The sequence below is a fragment of the Scophthalmus maximus genome, chromosome 1 (assembly GCF_022379125.1).
Source record: "Scophthalmus maximus strain ysfricsl-2021 chromosome 1, ASM2237912v1, whole genome shotgun sequence".
Classification (NCBI taxonomy): Eukaryota; Metazoa; Chordata; class Actinopteri; order Pleuronectiformes; family Scophthalmidae; genus Scophthalmus; species Scophthalmus maximus.
Genome location: NC_061515.1, coordinates 6,249,908 through 6,274,448, shown reverse-complemented (window position 1 = coordinate 6,274,448; position 24,541 = coordinate 6,249,908). Strand labels below are relative to the sequence as shown.

Genomic DNA, 24,541 nt, shown 5'->3' with positions numbered 1-24,541 from the left:
CAATATTGTACGGTTATCCCTTGCCTTGTACTTCAGAGTAAACTGAATCTCAGCCATATAAAGGCAAAATGAATCATAAAGTTATGCTTGTTGCGTTTGATATCGAAGAATGGTGTGATACGATAGGATTTTCATATCACTTACCCCAAGCAATGTTAGACTCAGTGGCATAAATTACATTTTTATGGGCTCTGCTGATAAGTGTGCAGAGCACCGACTGAACTTAACCACCTCTTCTTGTTCCTCAGGATCTAAAAGCTGCATATCTCTCTTTCACTCTCTCTCACTCTCTTTCTCTGACATGGCCTTGTTAACACAAAATGGAAGTTCAAACTTTGCTTAATGTCTCACATAAATCCAATAGCACTGACTGACTGCCTTGGTTCAGTCTGTCACTTGTGCACAGTGCATGAGCTACAAACTAATGTCTGTGTGTGTCTTACGTTGGCTTGTTAGATGTGTTGTGCTTGTTGTGGGATCAATACACCCGCTGCATTAATCCACCATGTGCATTGTACCAGAAACAGCGATGTTTTTAATATGCTTGCCCGTGTGATGAATATGGTTGTGGAGCACCATTTGATTCTGGTCGGGTAATTTTGATAAATGCTGTTTTGTATTCAGAGTAGAGCGTCACCCCAGGCAAACTTTTAAGATGAGACTCTGAGGCAACGGAAGTGGACAATCCTGCCTCAGGCTCCGAGAGCAGTCTATAAGGAAAATCTATAATTATATGAATACTGTTTGTTATACATATTGGCACAATTATCCATCTTGAGTGCTTTAAAATATTTCCCGCATGTTATGACCTTTTCAAATGCTTGCAGAGCGATATAAAAAGGTGTCTATGCGGAAATGGAAGGACAGCGCACTCCAGGCAGGACAAATTGCTCAACCCAACTGGACTCGAAGCACACTTAATGCCATGCTCTTTCCAAGTTGGGCCCCGCTGGACAAAGCCAAAGGTTGACTCCACAGGCCGACTAATTTGATGCTTTAGATTGTGTGCTGAAGTGGAGTCTATTGGCCACTGCCTCCATAGTCCAGTGGACTTGGAGAGCAGTTCAAAGGGATGGGTTTATTTAGCACTCATCTATCCCTGCCTTTCATTTCAAAAAGGTGCACAATATATGCAAGCTTATGTAACATCAAATAAACCAACATGAAAGAGATTGCTTTTCGCAAAACACTGCTGTGTGTATGGGGGGTGAAACACTTTTGAAGTTTTGCATCTTTAGAAAAAGACATTATTGATATTCAGATTTCTATTCTACTAAAAAACAGATACAATTGCTGTAATGTGGTGATATTGCCCCTTCCTGCCCTGAGCTGCCCCCTTTCAATCATGGAATTAATCGGGAACACTAATAGCTACAGATCGGTGCCATAATAATTCATAGGATCTAATGAAAAGGTGAAGAAATTAGAAGGATTGTGACTCCTGGCCAAACACATTGGGTCAATAACAGAGTGGCTGGTAATAAAGACACACAGGAAGAGGAATACAGAGGAAATGGGGAAGTGAAATAAAAATGATGCAGTTAAATTACCCCTTCTTCCTGGAAATATAAATATTATATGTGTGAGTGTGAGTCTGTGCGTGTGCGCGTGTGTGAAACACAAACACTTTGGACAGCAATTTGATGCATCTGGGACTTCACTGAGCTGTAAAGCTTACATTTGTCAGTGTTGTCCTCGTGCATGTGTTTGTGCCTGTGCCCGTTTTTGCACTTGGACTCTCCTGAACTGTCTGGAAAATAGTCCCCTCATTACATTCATTTTTAGCTGCAATTTAAAAGCAATTACGATAAGCCTTGGGGTCAGAAAACGCGTAAACATGGTGCACTTGTTTGACGGGCAAGGACGAGCTGATAAATCATCAGCATCCATCTCCAACTGCGACCGCATGTCTCCCCTGTGGACGCCAATATTTGCATCAATTGCATAAGCTCAGATTGCAAAAGAGAAAAAACAACCCAAAAATTGAATTCCCATATTCCTGTCAGCAATGTGAGTCGATGTATTTATAAAGATGCACAAACTACAAGCAAAAGACTCACTTGTGAACATCTGCAGTACAGAGTGCATGAGATCATGAATCACATCTCCATAGTGTCCTCCTTTGTGTGTGCGCGCTTGTGTGTTACTCGATGAGCTACTTACCACTCATGTGTGAAATCTTTCTCTTTGCAGATCTCCATGAGCTTGGGAGTGAGCCTGTAAGCCTTGAGGGACAGGGAGCCTTGGGCCGTCTTTATAGGGTCTAAAATGACAAGCGAGCAAGACAAGAGTTTTACGAAAACAGTTTTTCATCATCTTCTTTTTATTCAACAAACAACAAGGTTGGTGTTCCCTTTGTTGTTGTAACAAATTCACAAAATGCAAGTCTGATTTCTCGTAGCTTTCTATAAAAATGTAAGAAAACAGTGGGTACAGGAAGGTGTTGTCGTCCGCAGACATACAGTGGAGTCCAAAAGAGACTTGAGAGGCTGTGAGTTTGCGTGGTTATAGAAAACTCACACCATCCTAGAGTGGTTCTCTTTCTGCTGGACTCTTAATGCATTAATGTTTTAAGTCCCTTGCTCAGGGGCACCTTAAAGATGACCGGATGAGTTGACAACATTTGTCTTTCACTTTCTGCCGTCCACATTTTCCCAGTCAACAAGCTTCTCATTGCGAGTCTCCTTTTTTTACCCTGTGGGCAACTGCTTCCAACTGAATACTCAAGTCCAACGCTTCTTGCGTGTTAATTTGCATCTGGTTATCAAAGTTATTCCTCAAAGTAACACAGTGTGTATATGAAAAGGAAAAAGGACGTGGAGTGAATATAAATCGATAGGGACACAGCCAAAGGTAATTTTTCACATTCCACGACATTCTTAGACTTAGAGTAATATAGAGTGCTTAGTTCAGAGCGGAGTGAACGTTTTACTCACTTAAGATTCAACCATTTTCTTAAGAAACTGATGAAAATCACAGAGCTTTCACACATTCTCGTCCTCTTCTCTCGCCAAAAAGCAAAGATAAATTAAACAACTAAATCTGCAACGGGAATTTGGTATCACAACAGTCGAACTGGAGACAAACTGGTCTAAAAATCACAAGTGTCCCCTGAAGAAACAACAAAATAAATCCCTGTTAAAAGGCACTGGCAGGAGAGGAGCAACCATGAAAATAATTATCAGGGAAGGGTCAGAACCTCCAGTCAGATCTCTTATTTGATTGATTTTTTTCACTTATCTGAACTAATTCTCTGTCCATTTTATAGTTGGAAAACATGTATTTTTGTACAGGTTTTCAAATGGAAGGACTGGAGCGGAGGACCAACTCGTTTGTCTGTTGCAAAATCAAGGTTTCTGTTTTTGTTTTTTTTAATCTATTCATCAAGTGTGTGACACAAGTTCAAGTAAGAAAAAAATAGTAAAAGTATCTATGACAACTCAGAGACTGTTCTCCATTATTTTTCCCTGATTCTTGCTACATAGCAAAAGAGGGAATATTGGCTCATTCGCTGACAGCACAGCCAATCTCACTCTTGATGGAGACAACCATTCTACATCTGTAGGAAACTACATGATCTGACTTGACCTCCCATGGGCCTCTTTAAACCCTCTCACAAATTAAAATGAGAAATTTATTCTAAAACGATCAGATATTCTTCTCCAGGAATGAGCAGCAAGGGGTTTATAATTCATGCTGTTTAAAATCTGAAGGAAACTGGTTGTATCTGATCTTTTCATTAAGTTTTAGGAACTGTGATTGATTTACTAAAAAAAATAAGAATGTTTGAACATAAAATGAGAAAGTCAAGTTTTGTGGTCGGTGAGCTAATAGCTGAGAAGCTGAAACCTTGTTGCTGCTGTGGAGCTGTCTCGAAGAACGGTTGCACAGCACAGCAGATTACTGACATGATACAAGATATTGGGAAAAACACTGAAGGACAGCACAAGAAGAGGCCTTGATGGGAAATATCTTTCCCACCCCTGAGTCAAAGCTTGCCACTAATGACGTTCTGTGCTTAAGGGGTTGTCCATGTCCCTGACTGCGCACAGAGTGAACATATTTAACCAATTGGTTTAACAACTTGCTCTAATTCTAAGCTGTCGCTGGACGGATGCCATTAACTTGCCAGTTGGCCATCGGATTGATTGATCCGCTGGCATAAAGTGACCAGTGAGTTAATGATGAAGAGAACAAAAAAATAAATCAATTTTCTTTCCCTTTGACTTTAAACAGAGATAATGTCAATTCCTTTCAGGTGCTTTGATCCATTAAGTGCTGCATTATTGATTGACATTAACAGGAGACCTCGGTTGGAACGAGAGAGGGCTCAGAGAGTAACTGCCCTAGTGGCCTGCTGGCTTGCGGGACTAAACCAGAGGGCTTCATAGAACAAGACAGGAAGGGGCCAGCACTGAAACATGGATGAAATTAAAAACGTTTATCATGATTTTTTTAAATGAAAATTGCATTTTCCTCCTCGCTTGCCTTGAAGTGAGATGATGAAAACCGAGCTGTTGGGATTGGTGAGATTTTTAGACTTTTTGTGGCATCCTGGCTGTGATAAACTACTTCCTTGATACCCTGTCTTTTTGACAGTGTCTTTATTTGATCGTATGTCTTCAGCTTGTAACAATCTGAGGTGTCGGCCCCATTTCAACACTACATGTACATACAGATTTGTGCATTGTACCGCTGCCCCCGATATCAATGACCAGTTGGTGTGGTAATGAATTATCATTTATTTAGACACAGGGGAGTTAAATGCGGACCGTTTTATAGTGACAGGTTTTAATTTGCTGTCAATGAAAAGAAAGCTTACACCATCTGGGATGGCAGTTGCAGTGCACCAATTAAGGAGACGCTCTTAAATGTTTTTTTGTTTTGTTTTGTTTATTTACCGTGTAGCAGGTGCCGCCACATGGCGTCTATAAGTGTCATCTTAGTTGCTAAAAGCAACCTTGTTAGTCCTGTCTATTTCCCCCTCGTCACTACCTCTTCAGCTGCTGGCCTCGGGAGGGTGGCGGACAGACATCGGCTACCTCCGCAACATACAGTGACTTGTTTTCCACTTGTCTCTGAAGATTTACTGGGATGGAATAACTCGGGGGGTCTTTTTTGGTGTTTGACTGGAGTGTATGTCTTACTGTCTCTTCACGAACCATGCATGCTGCTACCCGGTTGTTTGACAGCAGGTTTTCCAAATCCAGATATATACAATAAAGATGTAATTATTGGAAATCTGTACACAGAGAATATATCTTATATAATAATATATTATAAATATTATTTTAAGCTCTTCAGTCAACAGAAATGTATCTTAAAAGGTAAATCTTTATTCAAACATTAAGATTGTTGCATCTAAAACATGGTTTGATTTAGATGGAATTGTTTTTTAGACATTTGTGCTAATGACAACTAATCGCTTCCATCTGTCAGACTGATTTATTGCTTCAAGTCTGAATGTGAGCCACAGTAGAACATCTTTAGGCTTCTCAGTAACAGTACTATTCTTGGAAGCCTATTGACTAGAGACTTCAATGAATATGAAGCATAAATTGTTATAATCGACATAATATGGCAGTGGCCCTGAACCCGTCTTGGTTATACAAACACACTTAATGTGCATTGTTTTACTGTTTATGCAACCACTGGCCTAAATTTGTTTTCACCATAAAACCATTTCAACTATGTCATGATGGCGATATGAAGTCGATTTTGGTGGTCAAAGTCACTGTGACCTCACATCAGTCGCATTCTTGGGAATACTATAAATCAGGGATGCCTAAGGGAATTTTGTTCCATGAAGACAAACATCCACTTGGAATAAAAAGATGAACCATATGTATTTGCCTCGGTTATTGCCAAAAATGCCAAATTAGACTTGGGCGAGTATGCAAATCTATTCACTGATCAAATACAACGAGGCCAAACAACAATGATAGCAATTTATCACTTTGTTCAGGAAATATGGTCAGACATTAACATAGACTGCAACTTGACTGGTTGATGGAGACAAACGACTACAAAGCATTGATGGAATAGTAGATTGATCATCATCAACAGAAGAATAGACTATATGACCTAATGATGCCACTGGACATAGGGTAATCTTTTACTTTAATCTGATTCCACAGGTCCCACCAAGTCACTGAGCTAGGTATCTTGTGTATTCAATGCCCCCTTTACTTGAGTTGGGTGTAATATGGTTAATCACAGGACACACAAAAGGAAATAAATAATCAAAACATAGCGAGTAATCGCTGTAGGCCTACTCACCGTAGATTAGAACAACTGACTCTTCGATGGCATGCTGGTAGCTGAACTGGGAGTCAAGCAGCGCTCGGCTGACAAAGGAGCCGTAGAAGGTGGACTGGTACCAGCCCACATGCAGATGGTCAATGTTGACGTGGCGCAGGGAACGCATCATCTCCATCTGGTACTGGACTACAGGCAGAGAGAAGGGTAGGCATGGTGAGACAGAGGGAGGATGTTAGGGATGGAGAGAGGGAGAGAAAGAAAAAAAAATATTTGGAATGAGCATTGAAATTCGATTATTTTTTGGGGGGGCTGTAAATATCTGGTCTCCATCTGTAGCTGGGCATGGTGCATGAACGGAGGGAGGGACGAGATGTAACAAACATGAGAAATAAGGGAAAAGAGCAACAAGGAAAAAATCATTGAAATCGAGATAAACAAAGGCTTCATCTTCTGTTATCAAGTGGTTGTGGTGGAGATATGTCTAAAACAAACATCATCTGGGACGACAAGTCACCCTTTCATTCCTTGTGTGAGAAAATACATCCTGGTAGGGAGACAACAGCTGGATAGATACACCGACAGGCTCCGGCTGCTGGAGAGAAGGCCAGATAGATTACGAGCATGGCCATTTCATTACAGCACAGACATCCTAAGGACGAGTGGACAGAAATACAAACAACCTGCCTCGCTGGCTGTAAGTAACAACCAAGGCAAGTGAGCAAAACAGCATCTCCATGCAGGCTAGCTGAGGGAGGTTGATAAATCTGGGTGTTATTGGGCAGCTGTGGCCCGCAAGACCCCAGTGTGGAGAGCACATCCTTCTCCTGCTGGGGCTGTTAACAACAACAAACTGACGACGCGGGAAAGAAGGATAGTGGAAAGCAGGGACAGAGAAAAAAGAGGCTGGAAAGATTGAAAGTTCGAGGACAGAGACAGCAGCGGAAGAAGGTGTTAAAGGTGGGAGGAAAAAAATTGGAACAAGAGGCAAATGGTGGAGAGGAGGACAAGAACAGGAAGGAGTGGATTTAAAAAACCTATGTCACCCTATTACAAGGGCAACATTTCTCTTTTGGCTTCTTTGTAACAGCCTGAATTGAACCCCTGGTGGTGACGTTAAAGCAGGGAGTCGAAACATTAACATGAAATTTTGGCATTTTTAGTTATTTGACCCAACAGAGTTAACTCACAAAAAAGACCGAGCTGCAGTTTTTCTTGGAAGTTCTTGGAAGAGTCGGAAGCAATTCACAAAATATTTTCAATTATTAATCCACATTAATTCATCCAGTCTCTAACCAACCTCCGACAAACACAGACACACTTCCTCTTTTGTGTCACTCCTTTCACTCTCCTTACTTTATAATGTGCAGAAACAAAAAAACCTGCAATGGTGTGGCCACAATCAAACATTCGATGAAAAGGAGGGCAGCACTGAGGTGCCTCCCTCTCCAATACACAATATATACAATAATATCTCAGTGAATTCTGCCAACATCTGGATTGGAGCACTGGATGGGGACAGGCGAGCAGAATGGGCTTATTCACAGCCCATCCTGCAGGGGATGGACTGTGTGTACCAATCTACCCTTTTAATCTAGCCTTTTGTTTAATGATTGACATGGTCAGTGAGACAAAGACAAGCAAAGCAGGTTGACGGAAGAAGACGGTGGGGAAGAGGATGTGAGGGAAGGAAAGGGACTTGAGCAAGATGTATGAGAGGGAAGAGAGATAGCAGAGCGTGTAGCAATTGTGAAAAAAGGCAGACGTGTAAATGTGGTGTCTGGCACCGTGTGTTTCGTAGCTGTAGTAGCACACCCACAAGAGAAATGTGTGTATAGTAGCTTATATTTCACAGAGAAGAATTAGCTGTTGGGGTGAACACAGTTGGGACAAGATTCAAGAGTCTTCTTTGGAGGTCTGCAGTGACAAATGAGATGTAGGTGGGAATTAAAACAAGGAGTGAGAGAGACAAGTAACAGTAGAAGCAAAAGAGAGAGTATGAGGAAAGAGGAGAGTGTTTGTGACAGACTGAGAGTTAGTGTGTTAGAGAGTGGCTCTGCCCAGGGGCTGGCCAGCAGCAGACTCCAAGACAAACAGAGCTGAATGGAGAGGGAAGGCAGCCTGCCACCGAAACTACTAACTACTGTATCTGCCTCTACACTTCTATGCCAATCAGTCTGGGTACTTACCTCTCAGGCACCACTGATGCGTATACCTGCCCCCACACCCTATCATTAGCGGGTAAATTGTGCACAAAGTGATCTGTCTCTAAAGTGAAAGCTGAAGGCTGGGGGATTGACAACAGAGGCAGGAAAACCAATCAGCTATCTTTCCTGTCCTCCTCAACCACCAACTCCCATCCCAGTTATTTCTAACCGTAATATGTTGATAATATCTTTATATGCAGTGTGATTGATGGACAAGATTGACTGATTACTTATTTCCATTTTGTGGTGCTAACAAAATAGATTAGATCTGTATCTCTTCTTTTCTCTGTGTCAATCTAAGTAGACGGAATAACTTTGTTAATACAGCTGTTAATACAACAAGTTAATAACAAGAGTACGTTCTATAACTTTTTCCTTAACCTGTGTATGCCTTAGAAAGTGACAACTAACAATCACGTGCTTTGCTTTTCTCTCAGCTTCCTGCTCCACAGTTCAAAGTCAATGACTCTCGCTTCATCCGATGCTAAAGTTAAGATTCGGGGTGGATGCAGTGTTTTTTAAGTAGTCACCAAATTCTTCCCAATACTCTGGAGACTTCTTAGGAACTGGTTTCATTCTGAATCTCAAGTGTAGAATTCAGAGACGGACACGTGAAAAGTCGTGGATCTGGGGGAGATTGTGCAATTATTTCTGAAGTGCTGAGAATATCAAAAGCGCAAAGAGTTGGCCACAAAGTAATTCAAAAAACAGTCCACTGTGTTTTAGAAGTTGGTAGGTCAACCAAGCAGCTGTGAGCAACCAAGTGACAAAGATCCCACATAGCATGCATGTAGCGATAGAAATTTGTGCCACAACTTTTTTAGGCTATGTTGGTGCTTCTCAGCGGCAGGGTCAGGGAGACTGATCAAAATTGAGGGAAGGGTGAATGCAGCCGAATCCACAGAGGGCCTTGAAAAACACCTGCTCCGGAGTTCACATGAGTTGAGCCTGGGGGGGCGATGGTTAGGCTTTCGGCACGACAATGATCTGAAGCATTCAGCAAAGACAATGCTGGCTTTGCTTTGGGACTTGAGTGGCCCAGCCAAAGCCCAGACTTATACCCCGCAGAACATCTGTGGAGTGTGGAGAGACCTGAGGACGGCAGCTCACAGTCACTTCCAACCAATCTGTTGGAGCTTGAGAGGATCTGCCAGGAAGAATGGGATAAACTCCCCAAATCCAGGTGTACAAAGCTTGTACAGGCTTAAACCCAAGAAGACACAAAGCCGTAACTGCCGCCAAGGAAGGTTAAAAGGAACTGAATTAAGGGTCTGAATACTTTTGTGAATGAGATATTGAAGATTTTTTCTGTAAGTAAAATAATTTTATCACAGATCTAGCAATAGCAAAGTCACCTTGTAAATGCCACAGGATCACTACCATGTTTGTTCATAAAACAATAATGACAGAAGTAGAAAACAAATGCTAAACAAAGCATGTCTCCCCAAGAAATTAATACTTGCAGTAACCATCAGATGTTGACATTTTTCATGTCAAAGCCTTAGAAATTGATTTCCAAAAACATTATATATGTATGGGTATGGACTGACTATAGTCCATACAAGTAATGGCGATTTACAGTATCAAAGGCCTGTTCATACCTGGTATCAACACAATCTCATGTCATCCGGTCACAGCTTTGAGTACAGGTGTGAACGCACCCAAGACAGACTGAGGACGCATGTGCGATCCAATCTCCATCAAGCTCTCTGGCCCTATTATTTGCAGAGAGATGAGAAATGTGTTTTTGAACAACCTTTTTGTCGACCTTGTCCTTTACATTTAACGGATCAGCTCCAAAAGTCAATTATCTGGGGATACCCTCTCAATTAATATTCACACCAAATTGGGTGATATTATTTCCATGCGCTGTATAGTTCATTTACAAAAACAATACCCTGCTTGCGTGGCAATGGGTAATAATAGGTAAGGGTAATAATGTTTTACCTTATTTCAAGTACCACTGATCAATGAAAATGAACCAAGAGGGTGTTATATCATACGTGGAGTTAAGTTATCAGTGTGCGCCTGAACACTGCGTAACATCGACTACCATGGCAACCTGAATGTTCATCTGCACCTCAAGCAAATCAGATTTGGAGATGAGGAACCAGCAGCATAACAGGTATTTTTTGCCATGGGTCACAGATGTGTTTCAGGAGAATCTTCACAAGATAAAATAAAACCTGTCCATCTTAAATATTTACAGTAGGTCCATGCATGACAAGCTACTTTAGAAGCTGTGTATTCAATCAGTCAAATCTGTTCAAAAAAGGACAAAAAACCGTCTTGCTCCCCGTTGTTGTATTTACAAAACAGCTGGTAATATATTGTGGACATAACAGCAGCATTAGCCAGAGAATAGCCAATTTACAATATCATCAAGGCACAGACGGGGAGCATTCGCCGCCGTTTGATATTCCTCACTCAATTCTCCTGCCCTTCCGCCTCTCCTATCAATCAATCTAGGTCCCGAGGCCAGGCAGGGAATGAGTCTGCCCATTCCCTCAGCACCGCTTGATCCTCTCTGTGTGTGTGTGTGTGTGTGTGTGTGTGTGTGTGTGTGTGTGTGTGTGTGTGTGTGTGTGTGTGTGTGTGTGTGTGTGTGTGTGTGTGTGTGTGTGTGTGTGTGTGTGTGTGTGTGTGTGTGTGTGTGTGTGTGTGTGTGTGTGTGTGTGTGTGTGTGTGTGTGTGTGTGTGTGTGTGTGTGTGTGTGTGTGTGAGAAAGAAAAAAGAAAAGAAGAGGGGATGGTGTGCGTATGTAAGATAGAGACAAAATAAAAGTGTGTTTAATGTAACCATGAGTTCAGTTGGGGAGACAGAAAGGGAGGAAGGAAACGGGACATGATGGTGAATGAGAGCACAAAATGCGGGATAGCAAAAATGTGTTTTTCTGTGTAAGCAGGCGGGTGTGCTTAAATGGGTGGAAAACCAGAAAATGAGAAAAGTCTGAGATGTATGAAAAACAGAAAGTCTGAGATTTGTGAAGCCTGTGCGTGTGTGTGCACGCGCGCACACTTATTTCTTTGTGAGGACAATTTTGACATTTATTTGAGGGTCCAAAATTGGGTTGGGGTCAGGCATTAAGTTGTAGTTGTTACGTTTAGGGTAAGGGGCTTGGGAATGCATTATGCCAACGATTGTCCACACTGAGATAGAATTACAAGGTTGTGTGTGGGCGTGTGTGTGGGTTTGGGGGGGTGGCTGGGGTGGAGTGTAAGTATTTATAAGCTAGGAGCTAAACTCTACACCTTCGGCAGTAATGTTTAGAGTCATAATCAACCAGGCGCTACCAGTGTGTGTGTGTGTGTGTGTGTGTGTGTGTGTGTGTGTGTGTGTGTGTGTGTGTGTGTGTGTGTGTGTGTGTGTGTGCAGTGAATCTGACAGATAGTCCATACTCTAATACTCAATGACACAAGAGGTGAGCTGCATCAGACCTTGCATGCTGCTCCAGGCCACAACATCTCAGCAGAGGCAGCGAGATATGTGAGTGTGTGAGAGAGTGTGTGCGTGTGCGTGTGTGTGTGAATGTGAGGATGCACAGGGCTGCGTCACAACATATTCTCATCACCGCCTTGACAAACTGACGGGGCCTTGCCTGGAAAAATTGTTGTGGTTTTACACATGCAGGCACACACAAAACCTCACAGATATCCACTAATGTTGAGTTTAACAAATAAATAATAAAGTGGTGTCAAACATTTTTTCTTTAGCCTTCGTTTCAATCTACTACTTCAGGAGTCAACATTCAAATAGTCATCCAATCAGCGCTCTATCAAAAATAACTAGATGACATTTTGTCTAAGACTTTTCCTTTGTTAGTCACATGAAGGATAGAATGATGAGTTTTAGTTGATTGATTAAATGATTGAAGATAGTTTGTACGAAATCGTCAAGTAAAAAGTCAAGTTTTAAAACTAAAATATAGACTAGCAACTGAACTGCACTCTTTTGAGCAGCAATGTGATTCACACAAGAGTGTAAAGAGATGTAAAGAGATGTGTTTACTTTCTTACCACCCTTACCCTGTACACAAAAACTATATATATTTTCCCTTTTTGATGACCCATCAATATCGTCACAGAATTGAAACTGAAAAACACAAAAACACTCATTTTGGAATATTTGATGGGACTGCTCGGTTTGCTGGATTGCTAATCCCCCATATTCTGCTTTAGGGGCTCAGTAGTGACAACAAAGCATGCTCATCCTGGCGTTTCATAAATACTTCAGAGCCAAGAAGGGGGAAAAAATTAAAGACACCTTATTTTACGTGCATTTTGTTCCGTGAAGAAGGCTGCAGTTCATTTTTTTTCATCTTCCCCTCAGGACTCACCAAGTCTAATTTAGTGAGTCCACGCTTATGACCAATTCGTTCGATAACAACATACTTTTATTCTGCACTCCATTCTGAGAGCCATTAACTCAAACCCTGCTTCATAATGCAAAACAGAGTGGTTCTTACTTAAAAACATTATTTATGTTCATGTTTAAACTTTTATTTCAGATCCTCAGTTGTCTTTAAACTCCTCTGGGACAATTCAGTTAAGCGTTCTATAAATACACGTGGGCTTGACTTTACCCCACTTGCAACTAAACAGAACACTACATCTGCTAATGTTTACTGTGGTGTACAAAGTGAATCCCTATGTTTGAAGGCCCTGAGACAACCTGTCTGTTCTGCCTTGTTGCTCTACAGCTGCGTTTCTGTTTACCCTTCCTCTTTCAACATTGCTACTCCTTTGGATTCCCCAACAGGAACAGAGAATACCGGATGATGATAACAACTCACTTTTCTACTCAGACTCTGCAAAGTCTGTTCATCACATAACAAAACACCTCAGATCCTAAAGACCCGGTGTTCATTGACGCCCCTGAGCAAATTGGGTCAATATAACTCATTGTTGGATGGAAATCTCAGTCCTCATGGATTGAAATATAATCAAGAGCTAGAAAGTGAAAAGATTTTTCCACAACAAATGGAAAAGAAAATGTAGCTGCTTGCGGCAAAGATCTGCGTCCAAGCAGTTTGCGAGCGTTTGGATACCACATACATGAATTGTTAAATTGTTGGCATGTCTTTTTGATTGCCCACCAGGGGATTCAAACCCAGGGCAGTTGTATCCCCAGAGAACTTTACTTATAGACTGTGCTGCTGGGGAGACATGGTCGCTGCATACTTTCTAATATTGTTTCACTTCTTGCCAACACTTGTGCACAGAAGGGATTTTTTTGTCAAATTTTAACCTAAAACGCTAAGAATATACGAAATGTTGGTGGAAAAAAATCTAAAAAGAATAATTTGGTGAAGTTTGTTCAAACATTTGGCGGAATTTAGAAAAATGCAGTATGGCAGTGAAATGCGTCTCAATTTAGATTTGTTTCTGCACACTCAATCATTACCTCATCTTGTGCGTCTACAAAATAATGACCCTAGATTGTGAACTGAAATTCGTACAAATCTGAGCCACTTGTAAGATACTAACTTTTTGGTATTTGTGCCCCTCCCCAGAGGCAGAATATCATACGACTTGGTCCTTGATCCAGACCTTGCCTCTGAACACATGTACCAGGCTTGGTTGTGATCGAGTCGGCCAATTTTGATCTATGAGCAATTCTGTAAAGTTTAAGTTAAAGGCAGGTTTAAAGATGTACAATTTCAAAAGGGATTGACATTTCGAAATTCCTGCGGAGAGACTCTGACAAGGTTGTTGAAAGAAAGAAAGATGGCAGCTTCCCTAAAAATAGGTGCAAAGTTATTCTCAAGGAGACTTAAGATCTGACATCATATAGTGCACAGCAACGTCTGTGCCCTGCAACCTTGGGTGCCGTGTTTTATAGGTGTGCAACTGAGGCTAAATCTGACATTTTTAAAATAAATGATGTCTGTATCCATTCCCCAACCACCCCACACTGCCCATGTGTGTGAGATTTAACACGGTGATAGCACTACCGAAAATCTCTTAAAATACAGTTACCTCCATGAACACCCACCAAAGACTGCTTCATTTGCCCCAATGGCACAATAACATATGCCAATTAGGCTTTGAGCCAATCGACATTGCCCTTGAGTGAGCTCATAAGATCTTACTCCCACATAAGCCTGGACTGATTTCTTTTACTTGTTCTCAATATCGCTTTATCAAAGATAAAAAATTTAACAAGATCACAGTACTATTACTGTTGTGAGACAGGGCTGACTAAGAAGCTGTTCTTAAACAGGGTGGTAAAGAGCACAGTTGTGGCTACCAGCACCGCTTACTGCAGCCAATAATAAAGAGAAGCAAGATTTAAAAAATTTAAAAAAGATGAAAACAAACAAATACGATTAATACTAAACCACCTTCACCCCCAAAGAACTGGACGAAAACAAAACAAACACCAGAAAATTAAGATTAAATTAAGTTGTAGACCTGATTCCAAACCAGGGGCACATGGAATCATTTGAAGCATCTCAGCAATTTGAAAAAATTATTTAAAAAATTACTATAAAAACATACCTTGTCAGGTTTATCACCCTTAGCAGTGTATGTTGAAAGCCTAAATAGTTGGGGGGGAAAACGAGCTAAGGAAAAGAAAATGTTGAGTTACGAACTATGTGGTTGGTCCATGTACTGCGTACAAACCTGTCCAGTATTATATTATATTTTTACAACCTATTCCATTTTCAAATCATCACTCAGTTTAAAGTCAACTTTAATTTTACAGTCCATTAGCATTTCACTACAAGGGTTTAATTTAAGTGAACTCCACTAGGCTGATTAATATAATAACTAAATATGAATTTGAAAATCATTATCATTAATTTCTGTGTCCAATTATTTTACGTCACCTTTCTCGGTAAGCAGATTGCTAACTTGCCACACTTGCTTTGTCCGACGAACAGCATTAGGTTCGCACACGTTCTTCGCTTCTTCTCCTCGAAAGAGAAGAGAGGACAAACGCTCTCTTTGTAAGCATTGTCAAGGTCAGCTAGTGCTGATGTGAGAGAGCAGATAGCCCATTCTCCTGTCACGGCATTTTGTCCATCCACGCGTTCATCTGTCGGAGGGAGGGAGCAGTGATAAATGTGCGAGTAGTCTGGGAGTAAATGGTGGTATCGAGCTGTGGTCTAGTCCCGGGTGTCAGGAGAGGCACGGGGCTAATTCTCAGCAACAAGGCTGTAATGGGATGTGTGCGCCTATTTGCGAGAGCGTCTGTGTGTTTCCGTGAGTGCGCCCGCCGAGGTCCATGTTCCACCTGGCACAGTGGATTAGGTGCAATTAATCTTAGTTAAGCGAGCCCTGCAGAGGGCTGCCTCCTTAAAATGTGGATGCACATACAAAAAGACACTCGGCCACAAACGGGCGCTCAAACACTCGCGGTGACGCACCGGAGAAGGTAAGAGTACAGTGAAGCAGCTGCTTTGTGTGCTAAACACACTGACAAGTTCACCATATGCACATTTGACAGTGCCGCTCGTGACAGGGCTTTGTTTTTATAGTGTGAATGGGGAGATGCTGTGGAGGGGGAATGTTTTGTTTGCCTACGTATGTGCGTATCCTAGTTTCCCTTTTGTGAACGGTGGAAAAGGGAATTCTGACTTGTCGGCATTTGTTTAACAGCCTGTATGTTAGCAACAGGTACAAAGTGCAGAGTTTGCATGGACAGTAATGGAGGGTACCATACTTCTGCAGTCTTCTGCGTGAATGAGACATATATAAAAGACAGTTTTAAAATTTATTTTGTACAAGTGCTGTGCCAAATACCAACCACAAAAATCAAGCCAAAAAATCATTTTTCTTTCATCAAAACAGATCGCAAACTTATTTCAAATATATTTATATATTGTTAAATCCTTCTCCTCATCCCTCATCTCCCTGCTGACTAAAACAGGTGTAGCAGCTAAACACGTTCATGTATTCACATGTGCAGTTTCCCACAAAGGTACAACTGATTGCAGCAGATCCACCAACATTATTTGTCTCTTCCATATCCCACGTGCACTCACCTGTGTTAAAAGAAGAAAAAAAAAATCTACAGCCATCAGACCCGCATGACTAAATATCAGATCATGGGTGATTAATACAGACCCAGCGGAGAAGCAAGGTGGGAGGAAATCTTTCAGGCATTCAGGTTTCTGCAGGCAAAACTCCTGTTCCTTTTTCTACACAAATAAGGCAAGCTGAATGCCGGGACACTTTCAAGGCTCGCGTGGGCATGAAACCGCCATTTTTTTTTTTTTTAAAAGTCATAGGACTCTCAATGTCCTGCCACCATTCAGATCTTTTCCTGGTCCCCTCTTCTTCCTTCTGCCCTGGCAGTCACATATTTTACTTGGTTGCACTGATAATTGCATAATCCCTCATAATTTCCACCTTTTTTTCCATCATCTCCTCATACCTCCAGCTCAATCCCCCTGCCCTCCTCTTTTGCCGCCTTTGAGGTTTTTCTCCATTTCTCTTATCCTCGTCACATCCTTCTCTCCTTCTTACCTTTTACCCTCCTCCTGCTCCCTCCAGCCCACCTGAATTAGCAGCAGTCTGCAGTAATGCATTCTGACCCCAACTACACACACACAAAATTTAATGTGGGGCAGAATCGTGATGAGACAAAGGAGCGGATGAATAAAACAGTGGAACTGATGGCAACGGTGACGGCACCCAGGGGACCCACACTCTTGATTTATAATGCCGGGTGAGCATTCAAAAGGAGATACAGCCCCAGCTCGCTGCTAACAGCCAGTCTCAGATCTACACTACAATGAGAGAGGCAGAGAGCTCAGATGGAAAGATAGAGAAGGGGGAGAGGAAAGGTGAGAGACTGGGAACATGGAGCAAAAAAAGAAAACGGATGAGAATATTTAAGAACCCGGGAAAGGTGCCCCCCAAAATCCTAATACATAACAGTGCCCATAACATCTTTAATGTTTATATATTTCCCTTAAAGGTGGGTTACCAAGTGATTTCTAATTAGCCTCACTGAGGGAGAGCAAGCAAAAATGGAGGAAATCAATTTCCCATTTGGGGCAGGTAAAGTGATCTATTGAAGGGCTAACCCGAAGAAAGACCTTATCTTTTTACAAACACACACACGGAGCGCACACACACACACGCACCTCGCTGCATACTGAATAGTGTATTTACTGCGAGGAGCTGAAAGATCATGGCAGAGGTATTTTTAATCCCCCTGACTTCAATTAACCCACTGTGAATATGTCTGTCACAGACGACAATTAATGCTCCCAAAACCGAGGACTAACCTCGCAGACCCGACTGGAGGAAAATGCTGATGTAATTGGCCTTAATTAATTCTGTTTGTGTTTTCACTTCCATTTCTCTGCCTTGGTTTTAAGAAGATTAAGATTTTTATTTTTCGTATTTGTTTTCACAAACATCCCCGCGAGTGGATACTTTTCTTTTTCAGCTTGATCTGTACATGTAGTCAGTAACTATCACCATTATATTTCAGCAAAATATACCAGAAAAAAACGATGTACAAGACATGACCACATACACTACCTCCACGGTTTCTTGTGCACGATCCTATCCATCAAAACGCAGCCTTGCTTTCAGCAGGCAACAAAACCTGATTCAGGCAGACGCTTTTCAGAGCAAAGAGTTGCAGACGGATGAAACAAAACTCACAATCACAAAAAGTATGGCGGAGATAAAAAGGAGAAACACCTCCCAAAACATCACAGTGGATTTATTATTCTTTAGAGCTGTTAGGCAGCCAGAGGCACAGGTGGTAACAGGCCTTTTGGTATTGACTTGTCACAGCAGGACAAGCAAACGTGTAGCTAATAACATTAACAATCGCTTGGATCCATTTAGTTTCCAGTGCGCCACGCCAGTGAGCCAGCACACACAAATGCGAGCCTTGGCCCTGGAACAAGGAGAAGTGGAATGCAGCTGTGATTAATGTTATTAGTTACACTTGTGTTTGACAGGTCAAAATATCTGCCTTGAAAAAGGTAGAGGGAGAGAGGAAAGAATGGACTCTTATTGCCTCTTATTTTTAAAAAGTACTGACAAGTCCTGGTAATTAATGTCAAAGAGACGAAGGCTAAAACATGTTTGGATGTTGATGCTCCTACACATGCCTCCAAATGAACAGTAAATTGTTCCCAGTCTCGAATATAAAGGGGGGAAAAATAGTTGGAGCTCAATCATAGTGCATGTGGCCTGACAACCAAAGACAAACCCTTATAACTAGACATACTCTACCAGCAAGAGTGAGGATTTTTTCTTTAAACGCCCTAAATAAAGAACAGAAAGACTTTCTGAGAAGTAATGGCTGTGATTTAGTCCTCCAACTTGTTAAATAAGCGAATTAGGAGCAATGTCCTGATCATGTTTTCCTGCACGAGTTGCGTTATAATGCTTGGAAGCAAAACATGCCATCTGTAACAGAGGAACATAAACACAGTCACTCGCATTCACTACCTGATTGGTTCTTATATGTCACAACTTGGCTACAAGTGATGAAGGCGAAGCGTTAGTTCCACCTCCTAAAATAAAAAATAAATACATGCTCTTAACAACCATTGTTGTTTCTCGTTCGTAGTATTATCTGTAGACTAGACAATCTGCTTCCTGTTTACAGCGGCACTCACACAGTACAGACAGTGATTAATGCCTAGACTTTGATTTCCTTTCTGTGCTCTATTCTCGGCAGCCACATTTCAGTGTAGGAAGACATCGTCTTTATCTCACTCCTCAATCATATTCGCTTCAATCTGAAGTTATGTGGCTAATTAGTTTGCTGTGTAATTCAAACAATGCGTCGTAAACAAAAGATAGCAAACTGAAAAGAGGGTGCCAATCAGCAAAATCTACCTCGTTAACGACTACAGGTTGTTCATACACCAAGAGAATCTCCCAATGCTCTTTTTAATGAAGTGTCTTATTAGGACACGAGACGAAACAACCTGTTACATGCTGTTGTGTCAAATGTCCAAACGAAATGCTCCTTTGCTAAGACACGCCGCTGTCGTGTGTTGTCTAAGGGGCCCGCCTGAAAAAAGACAACAAAAACAAATCTCTAATTACTGAATCAGTGCACATCACAAAACAAGCCCACTTTAAATGTGTTTGTTTCACCAGTTTGACAGCTGCTCCCATCCTCTGGGCCAAACAGGGGGACTGGCAGCCCGACCACCTGTGCTGAGCAGAGAGCTTGTGGCTTGGCATGGGGCTGTGGGACAGCCAGAAGGAAGTGCTGAGCATGTACTGAGCAATACTTTAAAGGGGGGGAACAAACACCCACATATGTATAGAGCAGAGAGGCTTCCATACCATTTCCCCCTTCCTGATACTGATTCCGATATCAGTGCATTTAAAAAAAAAACAACAATAAGTTATATTACTTATTTTAAAAGATGTTTGCTACTAATCCTGTATTGAAGGGATGATTGCTATCATTGTTTGGCCTGGCTCAGGTTAAAGCTTTTGAAAATCATACAGAGAATGAAGCCACAGAACTTCTGTTATTGTCTAGTTTGACAGTCATAACTGAAAAACGACACAAATGAATGAATCTAGAACTAAACAACAATTACTTCCTTTACATAGCTGTTAAAAGTGCAGCCACAGCATATGAAAATAAAAACTTTTAAAGTTTTAAACAGTACATTAACAATATTAACAACAGCAACTTCTATATAACTATTAGGTGTTGACTGACTGATACTCTCTGCTGCAATGGATCAAGTCAAGTTCATCTATATATCTATCTATCTAGGAATGAATAACAATTCCTTTGAAAATAAACAGTTAACATGCAGCCAGAAGTTCAGAAAAATAAAATACCTGTATATAGTCAGTATCTTTAACAGTAACAGAGTAGAACAATAATACGGTACACGTTCCCATTTTATTTGCTCGGAATGTTCACTTCTTAGCTGCTCTAAAAACAGTAGATGGCGGGGACAGTTTAGCACAGCGGCTGTTTTGGAGCAGCGAATGAGGGATTTCCAGCAGTGCGGCGATAGCCAGAGCTGGCGAAAATTTCAGCAATTTGGCAATATTTCACTCTGGAAAGAGCAATTTTATCTGGGAGAAACTATTTTAAAGGCTTGTACGCCCCGATGCCTGATGTGGCAGTGTCGGCAGCGTCAGAGGCATTTCCGATACTGCTATTGGAATTGGAAAATCTCTAATATGTAGGCGTAAATATGGGATTTAACATGTATGTATGTATGTATATATTAAGACAGTGTCACATTAAAAAATATGATTACGAAATAATTTTAAATCTATTTCATCCCAACAAGAACCGTCTCAAAAGACAGATTTTGGCCCAACTATTGAGAGCATTCCATTTGAAAGAGTAAAAGTCAAAATTGTTAGTGCGGGTTACATTCACTACCCGAGTGGCGGTAATGCCTCAAACCCGAGAAAGTAATAACTCCAAATGTTCACTTCTCTCGGGCAGTCATTGATGCACTGCTCTCACAAAAAGAAAACAGACCTCCTTTTCCTGTCTATTTGAGTATATCATTTTCAGGAAATTAGCGCTTCATTCCAGGACATAATTACCAACAGGACATTGGTTGGGTGCTCGCATGATTCCTCTTTCCAGCAGTATATTGCTTAATAAATCCTGCTATGGTGGCGCCAGTGACAGAGGGAGGATTCTGGAGTAGAGGGGAAAGATCGAGACCGTGTGGGAGAAAAGGGGCGAAGAGAAAAATGAAAGGAGGGATGGAAAAAAAGTACTAAAAGAAACCTGCGGCATCTGTGATTGTCGAGAAGGAAGAAGGGACCTGGTGGGAGAGAAGGGCGGATGCAGCGCTTTCAGTGAGTGAGTTAGAGGGGGAACGAGGGAGAGGTATTAAAGGGTGAACGGAAGAAAAAAAGAGCAGGTTAATTTTGTTCTACCTTCAGGATGCCTTCTCCTGCTGCTGAATACTAGTGACACGGGTTGAATAATAAACTCACTTCAGCAGCAGTTAGCTTCATATAATCCAAGCCAACTACTTTATAAGTCTGAATTGCGCTAAGCCACATTTCATTCCATTGTTGAAAAAAACTGATATTCACCATTTGCTGATGCTTTTTTTTTTTTTTTTTACTATTCATCTACTTGTAAGTCAGATCTACCCAAAATAAATGACATAGAACATAAATAGCTTTGTGATCCACTGTAATATCTATTTCAGGAAAGGAACAGTGTAATGATCTATGATGATTCACCTTCTTTTTTTTTTTTTTTACTAGTTTCCTTACCATTTTAGACCTAGAGCACCAGATTCAATAAAAAATATGTGGATATCTGTGGCTAGATGTTGGGATCTTCTATCTAGCCACTTACTTTACTGACAACATTTCTGTGCTGTGTGGCACAGGGCAGTCAACTCTGTGCAGTGTGTGGTCCATTTGTGTGCGCGTGTCAGCTGCCCAAAGTTTCTGTTTTTCATCACAGCAGTTTGTAAGAGTATTCAAAATTTAAAAAAAAACATCTTGGTGAACTCGTATAAGAACAGAAAAGTGTGTAGTACAACAGGTAAGGATGCAACAAGAAAAAACTATCGCCCACACTCCATCAAACTGTGTAGAGGGGGTGCAGAGATTGACGAGAGGCATAAAGAGTCGACCATGTAGACCGGCACAGAGAAACAATGAGCGGAAAGCAGCAGGTTAGGTGTTGATTCTCAGTCAAATCAGCAGCATTCACAACACACTCACATACAGTTTAACGCTGATGACAAACTTTTGCTCAATGTAACTTTAAGCATCATAGAAAAACAAAAAATGTATTTCTCCTATGTAACAAATTCTTTTATAAAACTAATAAACAATAAATAACAGTGGATGGTGTGTTTTTTATGCTACTTGTGTCCCACTGTTGCACAAAATGCCGAGTGGAATACTTTCTTGCGGGTTCAGCCAAGGTTTTTTCTTTTCTTTTTTAAAAAATTTATCTGAGGCCGATCCTGCTGTTAGCGCTCGATTACCCTCTTTGTCTCACTCAAATTGGTCGCATTTGCTGCCAAGGACTGTCCTGCAAGTGCAGCTCTACACTGGCATCTGTTGATGGAAGAGCAGCATAGCACCGGCCCATGCACATGCACGCATTCACACAATCAAGCACACATAATCACGTAGCTGCCGACCCTGGGCATCTCTCCTTTAAGGATATGGATTGGAAGGAGTATTACTAATCTGAGGAGCCTCTAACACGCTTTTGAGTAAAAATCACACAGACAGCAATGTTTCAGCTAAACACAGAAGAGACAGATATACCCACAAGCAGACCTCGGAAACTAAACGTTTTCAGGTCGCCTGATAGCAATAAAATGCAGAGCCAAACAAATGCAGTGAAAAATTCGTCAAAACATTGACACAACTGTCATAAAACCATTTTGGCCAAATTTCCTTGTGCGTGTGTGTGCACGTGCGTGCATGTTTGTGTCTGAGTGTGTGTGTGTGAGAGACCCACTCCCTCTCCTACCAACTTTCCCAATCACACACCTACTTCAGGCAATTCACTTCCAGGAATTAAAAAAAAGAAAAGTAGCGTGGTGCAGAATAATGGAGTGTAGATTGAAACATTACTTCCAGAAGAAATCGACCCAGCACAAGTCACAACAATGCAAGTGGGAGCAACTACCTTCAAAGTACACTAGCGCCTATAGAAACTTCTCCTAGTCTAAGGCTATAAGCTGTTTTATTGGCAAGAACATACATCAATGTAGCATTGTTGAAAATACTGGATTAGGGCTGATTACACTGACCCTTGTGTCGCCGGTCTGCAGTGTTTCACTGGAAACTCTACTCATCTGTGTGCACTGTCCCTTAAGATTACCGAGAGTATCACTTCCTATTGTTTTGTCATTATTGATGTGGCAGTAGGCGTTGTTTGGAGGCAAGCAGTTTTTAGCCAATGAATGAAATTAGAATTGATCGGCCGAGCGGGAAAGATACAAGCTTCACTGCAGTTGAGTTCTGGATATTTAGTGGAAATTCAATGTTGACAGATCCTCCATAGTTATATTCAAACTTCAAAAAATCGCTGTTGTACTGTGTGCTGCGGTGGGTCGAGGTAACCCGCCCCAACAGCAGCACAGATGTAACAATACCTATTAGCCGCTACGGGGGAGCGCGAGAGAGGAGTATGGTCTAGCTGGTCAGATGTGTGCGTGGGCAGACAATTCAGGCTGAAGTACAAAAACAAAATGACCAAATGCACAGGCATGAAATCCATTTTCCATGTTTTGCCTTCATGCTACTTTTACTTTAAGTAAGACATCTCCACTGCAGTGATTTAGTAGATGAAAACATGAGATTAGCATAAATACACTTTGCGAGCGGAGACAGAAGCATTCTGCAGTTTACAGAGTTGTTTCCACCGTCCTTGATCCAAAATGACCTGATAACACACAACATGAATGACTACCAACACGTTTCCAATTGCAATTTGGTTCTGTAGCAACAGATAACCTGACATTTGTCAGCTATTGCCGTTCGATCTAAAGCCCTGTTTAGAGGAATGCTGTTGTGGCTGTGTAAACTATTCAAAGGGTTCATGTCAAGGCGCTCCTCACTGAAGCCCTTGTTAACTGAAAGAGCGCGACAGACGGGAAATCCAGCGCAGCAAAAGTAAACAGCACAACAAGCTAAGACACTTGCACATACACATGCCGAGTGAGCTGTTCCTGCCACTAACGACCTTTAGCTACCATAGGTACTCGTGTCTCTAGTGAAATTTCTGACAGTTGCTCGTTAGCAGTGGAGGTTTGTGTGAGAAAGATTTTCTCCCTTTCCTTCATTGCCCTGCATCTTCTGCCCTGCATCTTCTCACCTTCCCTTTCTTCCGGCTGACTTGTAGCAGGTTTTGCATTAACACAATGCCCATGTGCTAACAAAGTTAGGTAAACAACAAGGCTTGATAGAGGAAAGGCAGAGGTCAGAGGCATCCTTGGATATGAACACTGACGGGAGGCAGGGAATGAAAGAAAACACGTACGTGGGCAGATAAAAACTAAATCAAACACGCGACTCTGTCCCTGCCCCACTGCCCTCACACGTCAACCCTGGTGCTGACAGTGTAGGACACCCAACACCTAGTTAAGCTTAGTTAAAAGTCAGCAT

General features: G+C 41.6%; 1 protein-coding gene across 1 annotated transcript in view; it reads right to left on the bottom strand.

Annotated features, from left to right (window-relative positions):
- LOC118310575 (eukaryotic translation initiation factor 3 subunit H) overlaps nucleotides 1-24,541 on the bottom strand; it is a 44,710-nt gene that overhangs the window by 11,405 nt on the left and 8,764 nt on the right. Inside the window, exons 3-4 of the mRNA XM_035633620.2 lie at nucleotides 6,280-6,447; nucleotides 2,164-2,263 (exon numbers count right to left, since the gene is read on the bottom strand). Coding sequence (XP_035489513.1) covers nucleotides 2,164-2,263; nucleotides 6,280-6,447 — 268 coding nt within the window. The remainder of the gene's footprint in view (nucleotides 1-2,163; nucleotides 2,264-6,279; nucleotides 6,448-24,541) is intronic.